Source organism: Seriola dumerili, unplaced genomic scaffold (assembly GCF_002260705.1).
Source record: "Seriola dumerili isolate Sdu_G_001 unplaced genomic scaffold, Sdu_1.0 BDQW01001449.1, whole genome shotgun sequence".
In the NCBI taxonomy this organism is placed as follows: Eukaryota; Metazoa; Chordata; class Actinopteri; order Carangiformes; family Carangidae; genus Seriola; species Seriola dumerili.
This window is the reverse complement of record NW_019175704.1, coordinates 737,056-753,103: the sequence shown is the minus strand read 5'-3', so window position 1 is coordinate 753,103 and position 16,048 is coordinate 737,056. Positions and strand designations below refer to the sequence as shown.

At 38.5% G+C, this 16,048-nt stretch overlaps 2 protein-coding genes across 4 annotated transcripts; both read right to left on the bottom strand.

Moving 5' to 3' along the window:
• Positions 1–1,102: 1,102 nt before the first annotated feature.
• Positions 1,103–9,906, bottom strand: LOC111238659 (mortality factor 4-like protein 1). Of its 3 annotated transcripts, none has more exons than XM_022768278.1 (12): positions 9,737–9,906; positions 9,374–9,420; positions 9,205–9,272; positions 8,898–8,984; positions 8,565–8,645; positions 8,119–8,144; positions 7,686–7,774; positions 5,899–6,000; positions 5,338–5,426; positions 4,203–4,375; positions 3,106–3,206; positions 1,103–1,661 (listed from the first exon to the last, which is right to left on the bottom strand). In XM_022768278.1, the coding sequence occupies exons 1-12, from the start codon at positions 9,774–9,776 to the stop codon at positions 1,620–1,622; spliced, it is 945 nt and encodes a 314-aa protein (XP_022623999.1). In that variant the 5' UTR covers positions 9,777–9,906; the 3' UTR covers positions 1,103–1,619. The 3 variants fall into 3 exon arrangements, with proteins under 3 accessions (XP_022623999.1, XP_022624000.1, XP_022623998.1); XM_022768277.1 differs by having other exon boundaries at positions 1,107–1,661; positions 3,106–3,190; XM_022768279.1 differs by lacking the exon at positions 9,737–9,906 and having other exon boundaries at positions 1,106–1,661; positions 3,106–3,190; positions 8,840–8,984; positions 9,374–9,398.
• A 3,423-nt stretch (positions 9,907–13,329) lies between these two features.
• LOC111238675 (relaxin-3 receptor 1-like) lies at positions 13,330–16,048 on the bottom strand. The gene has a single exon (XM_022768307.1). It carries the CDS (start codon positions 15,954–15,956, stop codon positions 14,970–14,972), a length of 987 nt encoding a protein of 328 aa, XP_022624028.1. The 5' UTR covers positions 15,957–16,048; the 3' UTR covers positions 13,330–14,969.

Sequence of the window (16,048 nt, the reverse complement as noted above, 5' to 3'; positions counted from 1 at the left end):
CACTGACATTGTGACACTAATGGGACTGTAATTCAGAGAGCACATGTTTGAGACATAAATAATCTAATAATTTAAGTTTATATCTTGTCTGAGTTAATGTCATTACATTCACATGGATTTTTTACACATGGAGCTTTTTACTCCTCTACTCATTATTTTAGATCACACATTTACATACTAAACATGTGATCATCTTATGTAAAACATAAACAGTAGGCCTAGTTAAATGTAGCACCTTGACCAGCTACAACAGTAAAATTTTACTTATACACGAAAGCACCATTAGTTATCCAACAATATAATGTATAATAATATAACATTAACACATGCTGATTTAAGTACATTCTACCCATACTTATGTACTTTTACTTCAGTAATTTATCAAATTTATTAAATTATGAATCCATGGCCTGTCATTGTAATGAAATAACATCAGCGTGGTATTATTACTTTTACTTATGTAAAGGATCTGGAAGCCTGAATCATGCCAGTTGATATTGTGTTTTAGTGTTACATATTCCTATACACATTTTCAAATGACTGCTGAATGACTGGTCTGGAGAATGTCACTGGAGAATTTAAGAGAATCTCTATGTTAGGATATGGGTTTCATAATTATAAACATTCATACATATATTAATATATATGTTATTTGTAGTCTGCTACTTTATACTAACTATACTAACTGCCAGTAATGCCTGTGTTGGGCTCAGGAGTGCCCTGTGACTTTTTGCTCTTGCTTAATAAAGGGTTAAAGACATGGTTGTGGGCATGTTGTATCATTTGCATATTAATCTGGCTAACTGTCTTGATTACTGCTCCTTCACGTGGCACTTGCACAATTTTTTATTTTTCATGAACTGAACACGTGTATGAAAGATGGATGTTTTTGCTCACTGTCTTTTCAGATAAATATTAAATCATATTCTAGGGGCTAAGTCTTTGATGTCTTATGTGTTCAATGAGAATAGGTGAGTAACAAAATGCAAATTGCAAATTTTGCAATTGCAAAATGTATCTTGAAAGAACAGTGATGACACTAAATAATTTAGAAGATACCACCAAGAGACCACAGTAAACAATGTAGAGACCGTGTAGAAACTTTTTTTTTTTTTTACAAATTGATACAAATACACAAGATACAGATACAAAAACATTAACTGCTGAGTGCTGACCATGTGGTCCAGCATTAAATTGCACCTCATGTGGCAGAAGGAACACTAATAAATACAGACATGCAACAGTAACAAATATCTATCAGATGGAATGCACAAAAACACCAAAGAGCTGCTTGTGGAAACAGTCACTGTTCAACAGAAACTTTTTTTCTTGTGTCTTTTCAAAGAAGTGAGAGAAAAAAGGCAAAGGGAGAGAAAAGTGAGCTACAAAAGGTTTCCTCAAATTTTTGTCTACTCAACTCTGCCAAGCTCCTGAGACCACTGTGGTAGAAGCGCATCAGTTCAAGTGAAAAATCTCATCGAAGTCTGCACTCAGAAGGGTAGTAATGGTTATTTTACATGTGGGCTGGGAGAGGGGGATGACGTGCCTTGTTAGGAGCACGGTGTACTGAGAGCTCTTACACAGCCTTGCGGTGGTACTCTGGGGGTGCAACCTCATAGTCACTGGCACTGAAGAGGGTGGATGAATTTTTTACCAGGTACCTGGAAGACACGTAAAATTGTTTGTCAGTGTGAAGCCAGACAGAAATGGTTACTGATTTTTATACTAGGATAAGATAGCAGAGGCTGTCTGCCTGCCTCTCCCCCAGAGGAGATTTGCACAGCAGCAGACTTTCAAAGAGTGGGAGATTATCACTCAGCCCTCAATCATCTCAAATCAGCATCCCAACATGAGTCTCATCCAGTTGGGTTTTAAATATGGTTTTTCTGGATAAACATTAGATGTGAGAAGAAATTCAGAAACAGTTTGCAGGACTCACACAAAGTAATCCACTGGGGAGTGGACAGTTGGAAAACAGACAGATAAAGCCGGTTTAAAACAAAATATTTTTTTTTAAATATGGAATAACCAACCTGTAGAAAATGAGGGAAATTACTAAAGTGAGGCTAGGTGAAGGAGGGGTAATGTTTTTATGTAGTATATTGAGGCCCAAGGCTAAACCATAGGTGTTTACTTAAATAAATGTACAACTTCTAAAAGAAATGATTTTTTTTTCATTCCTAACCCTAACCCTGAGAATTGTGGTTATGGTGTCTAACTCAGTAGAAGAATTTATTTAAAAAAAAAGGAATAAATCATTTATCATGTTTTTCTTTTTTAGATTTTTTTTTTTTTTTGGGGCTTTTTGTGCCTTTAATGGACAGGACAGTAGAGAGACAGGAAATGGGGAGGCCGAGAGAGGGGGAATGCCATGCAGGAAAGGGCCTTCCGATGCGGGAGTCGAGCCAGGGGCCAGCTGCAGCGAGGACTGGAGCCTCTATATATGGGGCGCCTGCGTAACCCACTGAGCTATGCGACGCCCCATTTATCATGTTTTTCAATGTATTTCATCAGTAGTGTGTCCACAGATGTTTTAACCAGACAGCCATCACCAGTATTTTGCAAACAATGAATAAAGCTACAGAAAAATGTCTGTGACAGGATTAGTCACAGCTTTTCTAGTCCGATAATCAGGCCAAACTAACACAGGATCTCTACAAAAGTCTTTTCTACATGTGGTTTTTCTGGTTCATTGACAGTATGAAATAGCAGTGTAATTCCTGAGAAAAAGAAATATGTGTGTGTGTGTGTGTGTGTGTGCTTTGAGGATTTACAACAAGCCTGTCTGCACCAATATGAATGTGGATGTAGCGTGACATTTGAGAATAAACCATTGTTTACGCTCTATTGTATTGCTGCTAAATGTAAGCTGCTGCTAATTGTTTATTTTTTATTTATTTTATTGTTTAATAGCACACCAGACTTCACCCAGAGTACTGCTCTTTTTGACTTTTTAATTTTGGTTAATTGTTTTTAATTTTGTTTTGAACTCAGGAAGTACCATTGTAATTTCATTGTGTGGTTGTCTTACACAGCAGAACAATGACAATAAAGTTTTATGTGTCTTATGGAGTCTGTGGTTGTGTGGTGGGAGTTAAACCTTACTTGAGGAAATCTTGGAGGTAACTGAGCAGCAAAGCCAGACTCTTCTCGTCCAGTGGAGTGTAGGCCAGCATGGCTCCAATACGAACTGTTGGGGGAACAATCTATGTGAGGAACAATGCAGAAGGAGACTGTAGGCTGCAGGAGATTCAGAACTGAATTTCTGTAATACTGTGTAAATGTACAAAGTGTGTGAGACAATTTATTTGGAAGCACAAATTATAGTGCATGCATATCTATCTATCTATCTATCCATCTATCTATCTATCTGACTTCAAAATAATCTTTAACATGCATTATGTTGCAGATAGTAAGCATCTCAGACAAGCATCATTCTCACATAACTGTCCTATCACTACTGGGAGATACCGGAAATTAGCTATACAATATTTCATTATATGATACCGTAAAATGTTTCTGCTCAAATAATAACCACTCTTTCTTTTGTCCTATTGCTGCGTTATGCTTGAGACTTGTTAAGACTCTTGCGTATTTGCGAAGTCAGAGGTGTTCATTAAGATCATTAGTCAAATAAGATGAGTTGTCTTAGCGTGTGATATTCAATTTCACCTCAGCAATTATCAATAACCTGAATGATAATGTTAGAGAAATGTATCATAGTAAATGAGACAACAACTAGCTGACCTGATTATTACTATGAGGTTTATTTATGCATGGAAAAGAGCAAATAGCTGTGCACATGTATTATTTATGCTGCCTACTGTGGAGCGTAGCCATAAAACTAAGTTAGTTTCATTATCAATAATCTTCCAATTATTTTCTTAAGCTTATTTAACAATGGGCAAAATGGTGGACATTCTGTACCTCCAGGCTTCTGTGCTTCAAGCCTCTAGATATTGGTTCAACTTAGAGGGGGGCTTGAAGTACAGAACCTCTTGTAAAAGTTATTTCAGTGAATGTTTGGAACGTTTGGTATTGTACCTGTATTAGAAGAATTGTTTAAGAATCAATTTAATGTGACTCTTAAAAGAATTTTCTAAGAATCACACTGAATTTTTTGAAAGCACAAACAATCCATTCAGTCACTCCGGTCACACCTGTGTCTCCTGTGCCTGTTGCAGTATATATAGGTTCCCTACCAAATAGGCGCAGCAAGTGCGGGGCTCCATAAACTTGAGACATCGGCATGTCTGGGTGTTCAGCCAGGACCTCAGCATACTGCGGCCTCTCGAACTTGTAAAGCAGCTGTGTACCCAGCATGACGTTGAAGTACTCCCGAATCCCCGCCACCACTTCGTTTACTGCATACTCCCTAAGTGAACGAAGACGAGAAAAGTCACGTATTACTCTGGAGAAAGCTTTCATCACTAGAGACATGCAGCTTTTAAGAGCCATTGATCGTATAGATTTGAAAACTTGCTTGGGATGGAAATCAAGTAAAGATAACATCATGTTTGGGTTTATTTATGTCAAAGTTAAATTTTCATTTCAGGAGGTTTTAAAGATAAAGAATTTCATTGTACTGTGTGTCTGTTTCCTGTACATATGATAATAAAGTTTGAACTGAATTGTTGCGCTGTGATGAAGATTAAACAGTTGAAATCAGCCAGTCTGGTGTGTTCACCTGCTAGGAAAGAAATTTGGATATTTGAGACTCTGGTGCTGAAAAGCAGTGATCATAGATATACTGAAAAAATATATTCATTTAATTTCTTTTTTTTCCCATAAAACCACACAAAATGAGTCCTGCTAACCTCCAAGAAAGAAAAATGTTTATCTGATTCGTAGACGAGCACATCTCGCAAACACTTTCAGATCTGGTTGTTTTCGACTCTGCACAAAAACACAACTCAGATTAAACTAAGTATGCTTTTCATTGCATGCTTATCCAATCTTAGCAAGTTGATTTTCATTATCTACTGAAATGAATAAAATCAAATGGTATTGGTAGACGACACATCTGCAAAAATGTGGCATGCCACCAGAAAATGCCCAGCAGTAGAGTGTATATGATTTTCAGTGTAGACTAAGATGTGGAAAATACATTAGTTGTGGTAGGTTAGATCTCAAATTATAGCTGAAGAAATGGTACGCAAGTGTCATCATGCTGGGTAAACTGCACAGTTTTGTGTTTAAACTGCTTGTAATTCATGCCACAAAGCGGAGATGAATGCATGAACATACTGTGACAGTTGGCACAGTGAGATGGACGCCGAGCAGATTATCACAGGATATCATTGTTTCACATCAACTGAAGGAAGTGTTTATTCTTACTTATTGTCCGAGTTTCCTTTTGCTTTCTTATAGTTTGCATAGTCCTCCAGGACAGTCTCTATATTCTTCTTAGCAGGCAGGTGAAACAACTGCAAGCAACAGAAAATTCTTGTTTTTATCCAAACCTTTTCATTTACAAAACATCACTGTTTCCCTCACTTTGAGGGTCCTTTTCAAGCTTAATTGTCCACTTCAATGTGGTATGATTTCAAAGTACATTGTACCATGTGCAGGCAACTTTCAGGAGCATAACAAATTAGTTTCTAAAGAAATATGAGATAAGGAATAAATCTGCATTTCAAGGAGATTTAAGTATTTCCTGACAAAAGAGTTGAGAATCAATATTGGTTCTGACACAGTGATTCATTCCTGGTTCACTCCATGACCATTACGTATAAAAACTGTTGTTAATTAGGTATTTTTTTTTAGGTAAAGCAGGACATCCATATGAACTCTAAAGATTTACACAGTTTCTTTACTGTCATGAGGTGACCTTAGCTGATGTAAAAATACAGCCAACATATGAACTTGTTATGGTTTGTGTGTGCTATTATTTTTCACCTGTTTCTGTCGGGTGATGAGGTCCCAGTCGTCTACCAGCCAGGGCTTCAGCTCCTCGGGGATCTTCACCTTCACCTCCACACGGTTGGTGAACATCTCCTCCTGAACAAACAAAAACACACACACACACACACACACACACACACAAATAACTTTCTTTCTTTTTCCCTCTGTTTAGGAGCAGCAATGTCTGTCCGTCACACAAACACACAAGTACAGTACATACAGTATGACTGCAAAGCTTTACTCCCACAACCATGGTACCTGTATAGTATAACAGGAAAAATGAGAAGTGCAGAGAACAAAGACTAGTACAGGTGCTTTACCTCACTGTTCAAGGTTAAAATTCCCTGTTCCAGTTTCTATTGCTATTTATCAAATGCCAGTATATGTATACACTTTAATTATATTGACATTTTCTCTTTTCTCATATATTTTCTCTTTTATATTTACACTTCTTTTAATACAACTGAATTATATCAAGATACTAGTATCAGAAATGCCTCCGATTCTGCCTAAAATACTGTATTGGGTATCGCCAAGTACACAAGTCTATGCACCGATCTGATATTACATAATTTATTGGCAAACTTTGTAGTCTCACACCTAGATTTCCTGGAAATTAATTCTTCTTCGCTGCTCTAAAACAGTAGCATACACAGGAAGTTGTGCTATGTTGCCACTGGCAACTAGTGTACAGTGAAGTTTGTGAAGAAGAATTGATTTCCAGTAAATAATGTTATCGTAAAAAAAAAAAAAAAAAAAAAAAAAAAACGTAAAATGTTATCCAATAGTAAAATGTCAGCAATTTGGCAATATGTTAAATTTGAAAGTGCCACCAGAAAGAAAGGCAACATGTACGGTATTGCAAGGCTTTCATTTCATGGGGGGGCACTTGTGTTAGGACATCCAGTGTAGGAATTGTTATTTATTCCTTCATGCATGCAAGTCAGATTCTATGGCATTCATGCATTTGTTCATGTTTTACAAAGGGTTTAACCTGATCCATGCCATACAACACCTAGAGCAATCATATCACATCCATACAGGATTAGTAATATACTAAAAATTTTTCCGACACATCAGATTGGTACTTGGAATTGGCCAGTAAACAAGTTTGGGTATCAGAATTGGTATTGGTAAAAATGGTATTGTAACATCTCTATACATTAAGTGCTGTTATCTTTTGTAGACACCCTGGTTTGTATGCTGGTCATCATTTCTTCTACTACTGGCTGCATGGTGCCAACATTTTATGCTGTTTCTAGCTTTCTGAGGCAAACAAAGCCATTCTTCTCCCCTAGGCAACAATATGAGCACACAGGAAGAAGTGGTGAAAGAGCAATCAGCAGTCACCTTCTGTGGCCCACAAGGGACAGTGGTCACATTCATACATGAATAACTGACTACTCATCAAACTTTATGAGCCAGACAAAATGAAAGAGAACATGGACGAACAGCCCATCATTTTAAATTTCACAGTCATTTGGAACCTTGAAGGACATTTTTATCCTGACATCTCAATATTTCCCCACTCTTCTCACTCCTCAGGAAGTTTAGTCTGCAGTTGTATGAAAGGATCTCTTGAGCCAAATAATCAGTTGTGATTTCAATATCTAACGGTACAGAAGCGCAGTGGTTAAATGGCTCCTTAAAACAAAGTCATTACATTCTTTCCAGCTTTAGAAAGAAACAAACTGCTATGCTATGAAATGTTTAAGCTATATAATTAGGTAGGTATGTTTCCATGTGGGTCCACAGGGTTACCCGTTACTGATAGTACATACACTCTCCACAGTGGGATCGACCCGAGCCCTCTTCTTCCGTGGTCCCTGTGGCGTTTCCCCACTGCTGGTACCCTCACCCGGCCCTGGGGCTAAACATGACACACATTACAGCTTATAAATCATGTAGAAATTAAGGTTAGTGGGTTTATTAAAAAAGTCTGTCAGATCATTCCAGTAGTTTGTTAAAGTAAGAGTGACTTCTTTTACTGAATAGATCCATTATGAAAAATTTTGCATATGATAGGAAATATTGTGCCGTTCGATTTTATTATCGAACAGTGCCTGAATGTCTAGAATGGCAAGAACAATCATTGCTGTGTAATTCTAGTGACTAAACAAACTGTCTTTTGAGCAAATGTGTGATTTTGGGTTGCACAAACAAAATGTGACTAAAATTTACTTTTAACATTTCATGTAGAAACACTTTACTTACTCTTCTGTTTTGCCTTTTTCACTTTCCTAAGAGCCAAAAAAAGACATTGTGAGTGATATTACAATACTTAACATTTGCACAGTGACTACATTCAGTACATATAGATGGGTGACAAATTAAAGTGAAAACCTGAATAAATGAGTGGAGAAACACAATGAATGCAGATGCTTCATGGTAGAATTAAGTAATTAACATCCAACCCAATCATGCTCTGTGGCATATATAAAAATGAATGATTTCATATGACAAGAGGAAAAGATCTAAGTGACTTTGAAAGAGATTTCATCGTTGGGACACAAATGACAGGAGCTTCAGTCACTGAGATTGCTCGGCTGGCTAATGTTTCAATAGGAACTGTGACTAAAGTGACATCTGCATTTTAATCTATGGGAGACATCAGTGTTTACAATATGTTGAATTATTAGGTGGGAAAGTTTGACACTTACAGATCAACATTTTTCTGCTGCACAGCAGCAATCTTCTTGCTTGGTGCTAAACCCCTCATCTTTCCCTCAACATAATGGTCCCTGTGGAGGAAAAAATTTGTGAGGATTATTACATAAAAAACTTAACTGGCATTTGTCCATATACTGTGCTGTCAAGAGTGATGTGTTTCAACTAACAGAACAAATAATAATACATTTATAGTCAACATTTAATTGACAAAGTACAAATTACATTGTTTTTAAAAGAAATTCTACCTATCAGGGATTAATTTTACCTGGTAACAGAGGTCTCATCATCATCTCTACCCTCTGTGTACAACAAGGCAAACTTACTGATTAGCCTTTTGAAGCTCTTTTTGTTTTGCAAGGTTGCTGTCCACATATTTGAGAACTCTGCTTTCAGGAACCCATTCATCCCAGCTGCAAAAGAAACACACCTCAAAACCTTGAAACTCCATCACAATGAAAATAATCGTAGTTTTTTTCACTCACTCATTCACGCGCGCGCGCGCACACACACACACACACACACACACACACACACACACACACACACACACACACACACACAATGAGCAGGGGATCTGGGGTGAGCACAAAAGGACAGAAAATCATATTGTATCCAAACCAAGCTGCTCACTTTTTGTTCCATCCGCTGTAATGAATGAAGTATTTAATCTGCTTATCCTTTATGCTGATCTTTACACACTGTAAAACAAGAAAACACACAGGCCTGCGTCAATCGTTGGCTGACGTTTGTTTTACAGTTAATATTTCACTCAAAACACGCATGCAGCACTGAAACACACCTTTGCCTCATACAGCAATGGCCCATGAAAGCACAGGACTCTTTCACCTGCGAGGAGGGAAAAACAAAAGTGAGGGCTTGGATGAAAAACACACCACGATACAATGCATAGCATAAATAACAGGCTAGCTAACCGTTAGCCTAGCGTTAACGTCTGATTTACACATTTAGCTTTACTCTAAGGTGCTACGCCTTTACATGTGTCAGTTTTGGGTGTGTTTAAATTAATGTTCTATGTTTATGTGCAGTTATAAAGGCTCTGTCCCCCTCCCTGGAGACCACTATTATCAAGCTACAGCAGCAGCAGCAACAACAACAACAAACCCGCCCCCTTCCAGGGATTCATCCGTTTTTCTGTACCAACCTTCTTGAAATTTAGGTTTAGGGTCCTGTTTTGGCGCCATTCACAGACTCAACTGGTCGGATGTCTGAATGATCAAATTCGTGCATTGCCAGAGCCCATTTCTTCCAGGCACAAACACCTCCGACATCGGAGCCAAAGCGAAGGAGAAGCAGAGACTGGCCTGCCTGCTGCTGCTGGGTCACCTGACCACGAAGCCTCCGAGGTGTGCTGCATTCAGGGGTTCCTCCTAAAACTCGTAAAAACAATCACTTCTTTTGTTTTATATTATATATGTATTATATATTTATATATATAAATATAAAACAAAAGATATACATATATATACACAAAAGAAGTGTTTGTACAAAAGAAGTGTTTGTGTGTTTGTTTGTTTATATATTGAGAACTCTGCTTTCAGGAACGGCCAAACTGCAATGCCCCAAATGGCTTGATAGGTGCCAGTGAACATCTAGACGGCCCTCTTGGCTGTGGTATGAGAAACCTTTCCAGACATGAATCATGACACTTGACCTGTCTTAGGAAAGAAAAAAGTGGGTTCAATATGTTGTGTGTCAGTGTAAGATTACATCATTCCAAAAGTTTCCAAAATTCTCAGTAGCCTTTCAGTTTAGTAAACTTAGCTGCGTTGTTGAGCCGCAGACTGAAAAAAGATGACATTTTTGTGGCTTCTCTACACCATGGTTTCTCAGCCTTGTCTGGCCTGAGACCATGTTTTTTAGGTCAGCAATTTCTCATGAACTCTGAACTTATTGAGTTGTCACATTGTCATGTGAATTGGATCTCAGCATACATTTGTGTTGTGTTTTTAATAGCACTGACAGATCTGATTTATCAGTTTTTCACATGTAGTGTCACACCAATGATTGAGAGTCTCTGCACTGCAGAATGACAGGCGCTAATGTCATTTTCTCTTTTTTGCTCCATGTTTTGCCATCATGAGGCAAATTAAGTAGAGATAAACAGGAATGACATGGAATACGAAGATGTGAAGTCAGAACGAAGACCACTGTTTCAACTAGGAGATATAGTGCTGGTTGGAAGACACAGAAAACGCTACTGAGTCCTTACCAGCCTTACCATCATAATGAATTACCCATCAAAGACCAATAAACATCTTTTCAACATCTCAAACAATGTTTATCTGTTGCTGGGGAGGCAAAGTCAAGCTAAAATGGAAAATTTTTGGAACTATCCTGTAGCGATTATTGATGAGGACAGAAGGCAAAGAATCATTACAGCCTACAATATCAAGAAAAATATCTTCAAGGCATTTATTGAACTGGTTCCACTTTCAGATAAAATCATAAAGAGAAACCCATGACCCTTTGTTGATGACTTGTTAACATTTTGCTCATAAATACCTGTTTTACTGCATCACATCTCAATAAATAACTTTTTTCAGCCTTCTTTTTTTTTTACATTAGATAAACTATAGGCTTCTCTACACATTCAGTGTACGTTGTTCATTGTAGCAATTGGAACTCATTGAATAATTACTGAATTGAATAATATCATCTGAGAGCAGTACACAACCAAGAGATAGACAAGATTGAAACATTTTCACAATCAAAGTGTCTCCTGAGTAAGGTCAATGAGGCAGTCAGAGAAAACTTCAGTGTTAGTGAGTTCTAGTAAGTTGAACACATTTCACAATTCATACCGCCTAATATAGTGCAGATACATTGTATTTTCTTTCCCTTCCTGTTGATTCAGATCCTCTGAGTCTGAAACAGGTGAATAATATCATATAAATGTTGTCAGTGAGTCACCTTATGAGTGTTGCTGTGTATTCTTTATTTGATCTTTTCACTCTCATGTCAATAGGATTCAATCAGTTTTGTGCCTTTGTATACCTTGTCCTTGGTCATGTTGAAAATTTACCCAGCAGAGCCAAAACATTGCCTTTTTTAGTCTTTTTCTGGGTTTTGTGAGCTTTTTTCTACTATAACGATAATCTTCCTTTTTTCTGTTCCTCAGAAAAACTTATTGTCTGCATGACGACAAAAGCATTGCTGGAAAATAAATTATACATACAATAAATTGTACATCATGTACTGCGGTTAAGTACAATTTCAATGTGCTTCTACTTTACTTGCGTATTTCCATTTTCTGTCACTTTATGCTTTATGCTCCACAACATTTCAGAGGGAAATATTCCACAATTTACTCAACTAGCTATGTATCTGTGTGGGTGAGCCATAGTTACATTTCAGATTAATACATTATATTAAAAAACATAGGATAATCTAAAATAGAATATATTGTTAAAGATTAAACCAGCGGTTTAATGGTGTCTGGATGGAATAGGATTTTCAGTAATGCTTTATATCAAGGCCAGGTAATAGATTAATTATATATACAGTATATTCAGGGATTTCAATAATATTTAACTTTTAGATAAAGGATAAATAGTTGCTTATTATGTAACGGTTAAATAGCAGCGAATTTTTATCTCATAAATATCAAATAAAGTTACTGTTGTAAATTAAAAAAGGAAGAAACAGAAAATATTTTAATGCTGCTAGCATGACCAGGGAAACAAGTGCAGTCACATTCCTTTTTTTTTCCTTCTTCAGGTTTATTATAGCAATAACAGTGCATAATGGCGATAAACACTGAAAACATGCCATGCAAGATCAGTTCTATTTATGGAGTAACTGGTGGGAATGACCGGGGTTGATTAGAGGACTGTTTTTACAGTAATGGTCTGAGTCCTTATTTTCTTGCAAATTTTTTTCTCCTAGTTTTCCACCTTCATTTTCTCAAGAACACAGTGAACACAATTTCAGTGTCCTGAGAGGAGGCCTGATTGGTGCTTTTAACAACTGCGTTTCCTCCAAAATGTCAACAGGAACTGACCTTTACAAGGTCTACAGTATCATCCTCATGATTAAAGTAGCAGCAGAGATCAGAGGCACTAAGGCATTTTTTTTTCTTTTTTCAAATCCTGGTGGAAAATTAAACTATAAGACTTCATACACAGCTTCTGGACAATATTCCAGCATCCTATTGACGTCCTCTGGGAAATAGACAACATTACACTGGTGCTTCTCCTGCCTTTTAATCCCAACTGTATTACCTTGAGGTGTTGAGACTTACCTAAGATACACATTGTCCAGCCCTGCTGCCATTGGTGGAAGAAGGACCAAGGACTGGCACACCAATACAACAATCTTAAAATACTCAATTACAAGTGAAAAAGTTATGTGCCTATAGAAGTAACAATATACTATATATTATCAGCAAAATGGAAACTTCAAAATGTGTTAATGTATCAGAACTACAAGTACTCTTTCTCCTGAAACTTTCTGACCCTTCTGACTGACATATCATTATATATGACATTATTAGATTGTTTATTGAGTTTGTATTTGCTTATTATTCTTGATGCATCAATGTGTCAGCAGCATTTTTACTGTTGTAGTTGCTCCAGGTGGAGCTAGATACAATCAGGGCCCTTCTCTAAAGGATCACAAGATGTCTAATGGGAAAAGAAAGAAGAACTACGAACCAGGTAAAGGTAAAAAGAAACACACACACATTCATACAATTGTATGAATCATCCATTTCTTGTGTGAAATATGACCACAACAACATTTATTCACAGGAGAGTCTCTTTTTTTTTCTGTGTCAGTTCAAGTGTCCTTAATAGGTCCAGAACAAAAACTGGATATTTACAGTTCCCAAAGGCATGTTCAGTTTGGAAGGGGCATCTTTGGGAAAATAAGACTATGGGCTTTTTTCAGTAAACACATTTAAACCTCTTTGTCTTACCATTTCAAAAGTGATGACTTATTTTGTTCTGTTTTGTATTTTATTTCATTTTATTGGATTTCTTTAATGGATCTGATCCACATAATTCCAACTTGGCACTGACACAACCGGTGTAACATACAATCAGACAACAAAATCTTTACAACACACTTGACTAATAAATAAGAATAAACTAACAAATACATACATAAAAATCCACGTCAATACATCTGAATACAACAGTTTGATGGTTCCTTTAAATACTAATGTAAATAAAACAGGAATCGTTCACCTCGCATTCTGTTCAGTTCAACATTTTACATTCGCGTCCACTTAATTCAATCCGCAGCAGCAGCCAGCGTCCATCCTGCCAGACAGAAATAGAGCCTAGTTTCTGATATGAATGTGTACACATGACACCCAGCTGTGTGTGCACGTGCGCTGCAGCTCGCCAACCTATTCAGTAAGGCCTTTGCGCACGTGAGGCTCATGCCGTGCTCGGGCGTGCAACCGGCTCTTTTTCTAATGAGTGATTGTGAAGAGTTTTTGGTGTTGAGCTAAAAATCCATCATGAAGTCTATTTCATCCGCCCGCTTTGCATGGCTGAGCCTGCCAGCTGCAGTGGTCAACTTCTGAATGAACAGTGAAACCTGCAGGACGCAAACACATCTGTAGTGTGTTCACTATTATCAAGACCAGCCCCTTGTAACTCGTTGAAACCTTCTAATCAAATCTGTTTCATCACCATCAGTTATGGTTTACAAGCAAAACTGACCTGTGTGAAAGCGTGAGTACATTTTTATTGTCACACACAGTGCATACAGTTTTTGTTTTGGCGTATTTACAACAATCATATTTCATATATTTGTCCTACTGTTTTGGGCACGCTAACCTATTTAGGTCTTTCGCCCCTTTGCCTCAGCAGGTGATGAGGTGATGTTTATAGCCATGATTGTGTTATGAACACGCACGGTTACATTATTCACTAAGACATTCCTAATGGATGCAGAAAGCGCTCAGCCACGTTTCACCTGTTGAATTATAACACCAGCACACTAAGACGTGTGATTGTCATGCGCAATTACGCACGCAGTCACTTTGACTGTGGACTACTAGAGGTACATCACTCCTACTGGGTATTTAACAAGCATTGCCGCAGTGATCATACGTGTAGTATTCTTACACAAAATGAGCAACTTATGTGCATAAAGCCCTGAAGCAGCTTCAATGGTTTCTCTGTAGAAATTAGACACATTACGCAAGCCTGTGAAGACAAGAAGCGCCGATGAAAGGAACAGTCTCAATGAACAGAATCTAGCAAATAGTCTCGAAATGACTTTGTTAGTCCTGATTGTGCTTTCTGACCGGTCTCCTCTCTCGCTCCATGCGCGTTCTATGTCGTGCGCTCCCGGTGCGTCTTGGTTATTGTTTGCCGACACATTTCGCGCTGCGTCCAATCATTCACACCGCTCCAAAAACTCTATCCTCTGTGAATCAGACCTCTCAGTTTGTTCCTGAACTCCTTCCTCATGAGGCAGTAAATAATCGGATTCAGGCAGCTGTTGGTGTGCGCCAGACAGACGGTCAGTGGGAACACATATGTGTGGACGATGTAATACGCTCTGTCCCAGTTTGCAAAGTTGAGCTTGACCAGCACACTCCAAAAGGTGATGGCATGGTTTGGCATCCAGCACAGGAAGAAGGACAACACGACGATGGTGACAGATTTTGTGACTTGGGATCTCCGTTTGGGGTTGCTCGTTTTCATACTCCGATTGCGGATGAAACGCAGCAGCATGATGTAGCTGATGGACACGATGGACATTGGCAAAACAAAACCTACAAGAATTTTTTGTATGTGATAAACTGCTAACCAATACTGTCCACCTGGGAACCTCAGCAAACACAGTTTTTCCCCAGTTACGTTGCTAACAGTTGAGAAGATAGACGTCGGCGCAGTGGCCAGAGTCGCCAGTGTCCAAATAATTGCGCAGATCCATTTGGCTGAACATGACTCCCGCGCGGTTCTGTTCTTCAGGGCAGAGGCGAGTGACCAGTAGCGGGTCACACTCATGGCAGTGAGGAAAAACACGCTTGCATACATGTTCATCACGGTGATGGAGAGGATGATTTTGCACATGGCGTCTCCAAACGGCCAGCTGAAGTCCAGCGCGGTGTCCACGGCCCAGAAGGGAAGGGTGAGAACAAACTGCAGATCCGTCACTGCCAAGTTGAGGACGAACAAGTTCACTCTGGACTTCTTCCTCTCTTTCTTCACCCTGATGAAGAAGAGGACCAGGAGGTTGCCCACGAGACCCGCAGCGCAGACCACCGAGTACACGAGGCAGATGAGGAATCTCAGAACCGGGCTCCCGTCAGCTGTAACGTCGATGTCCTCCAGGTTGCTGAAGCGGTCCATCTCCGTCAGCGACCTGTTCAAACACATGCTTGCGTTTTCCTCATTCATAATGTCAGCAGCTCACATACACTTCAGGATAATCTAGACTCCAGACTGTAGTCCACATTAAATTTAGACACAGACATTTAGATGCAGCTGGA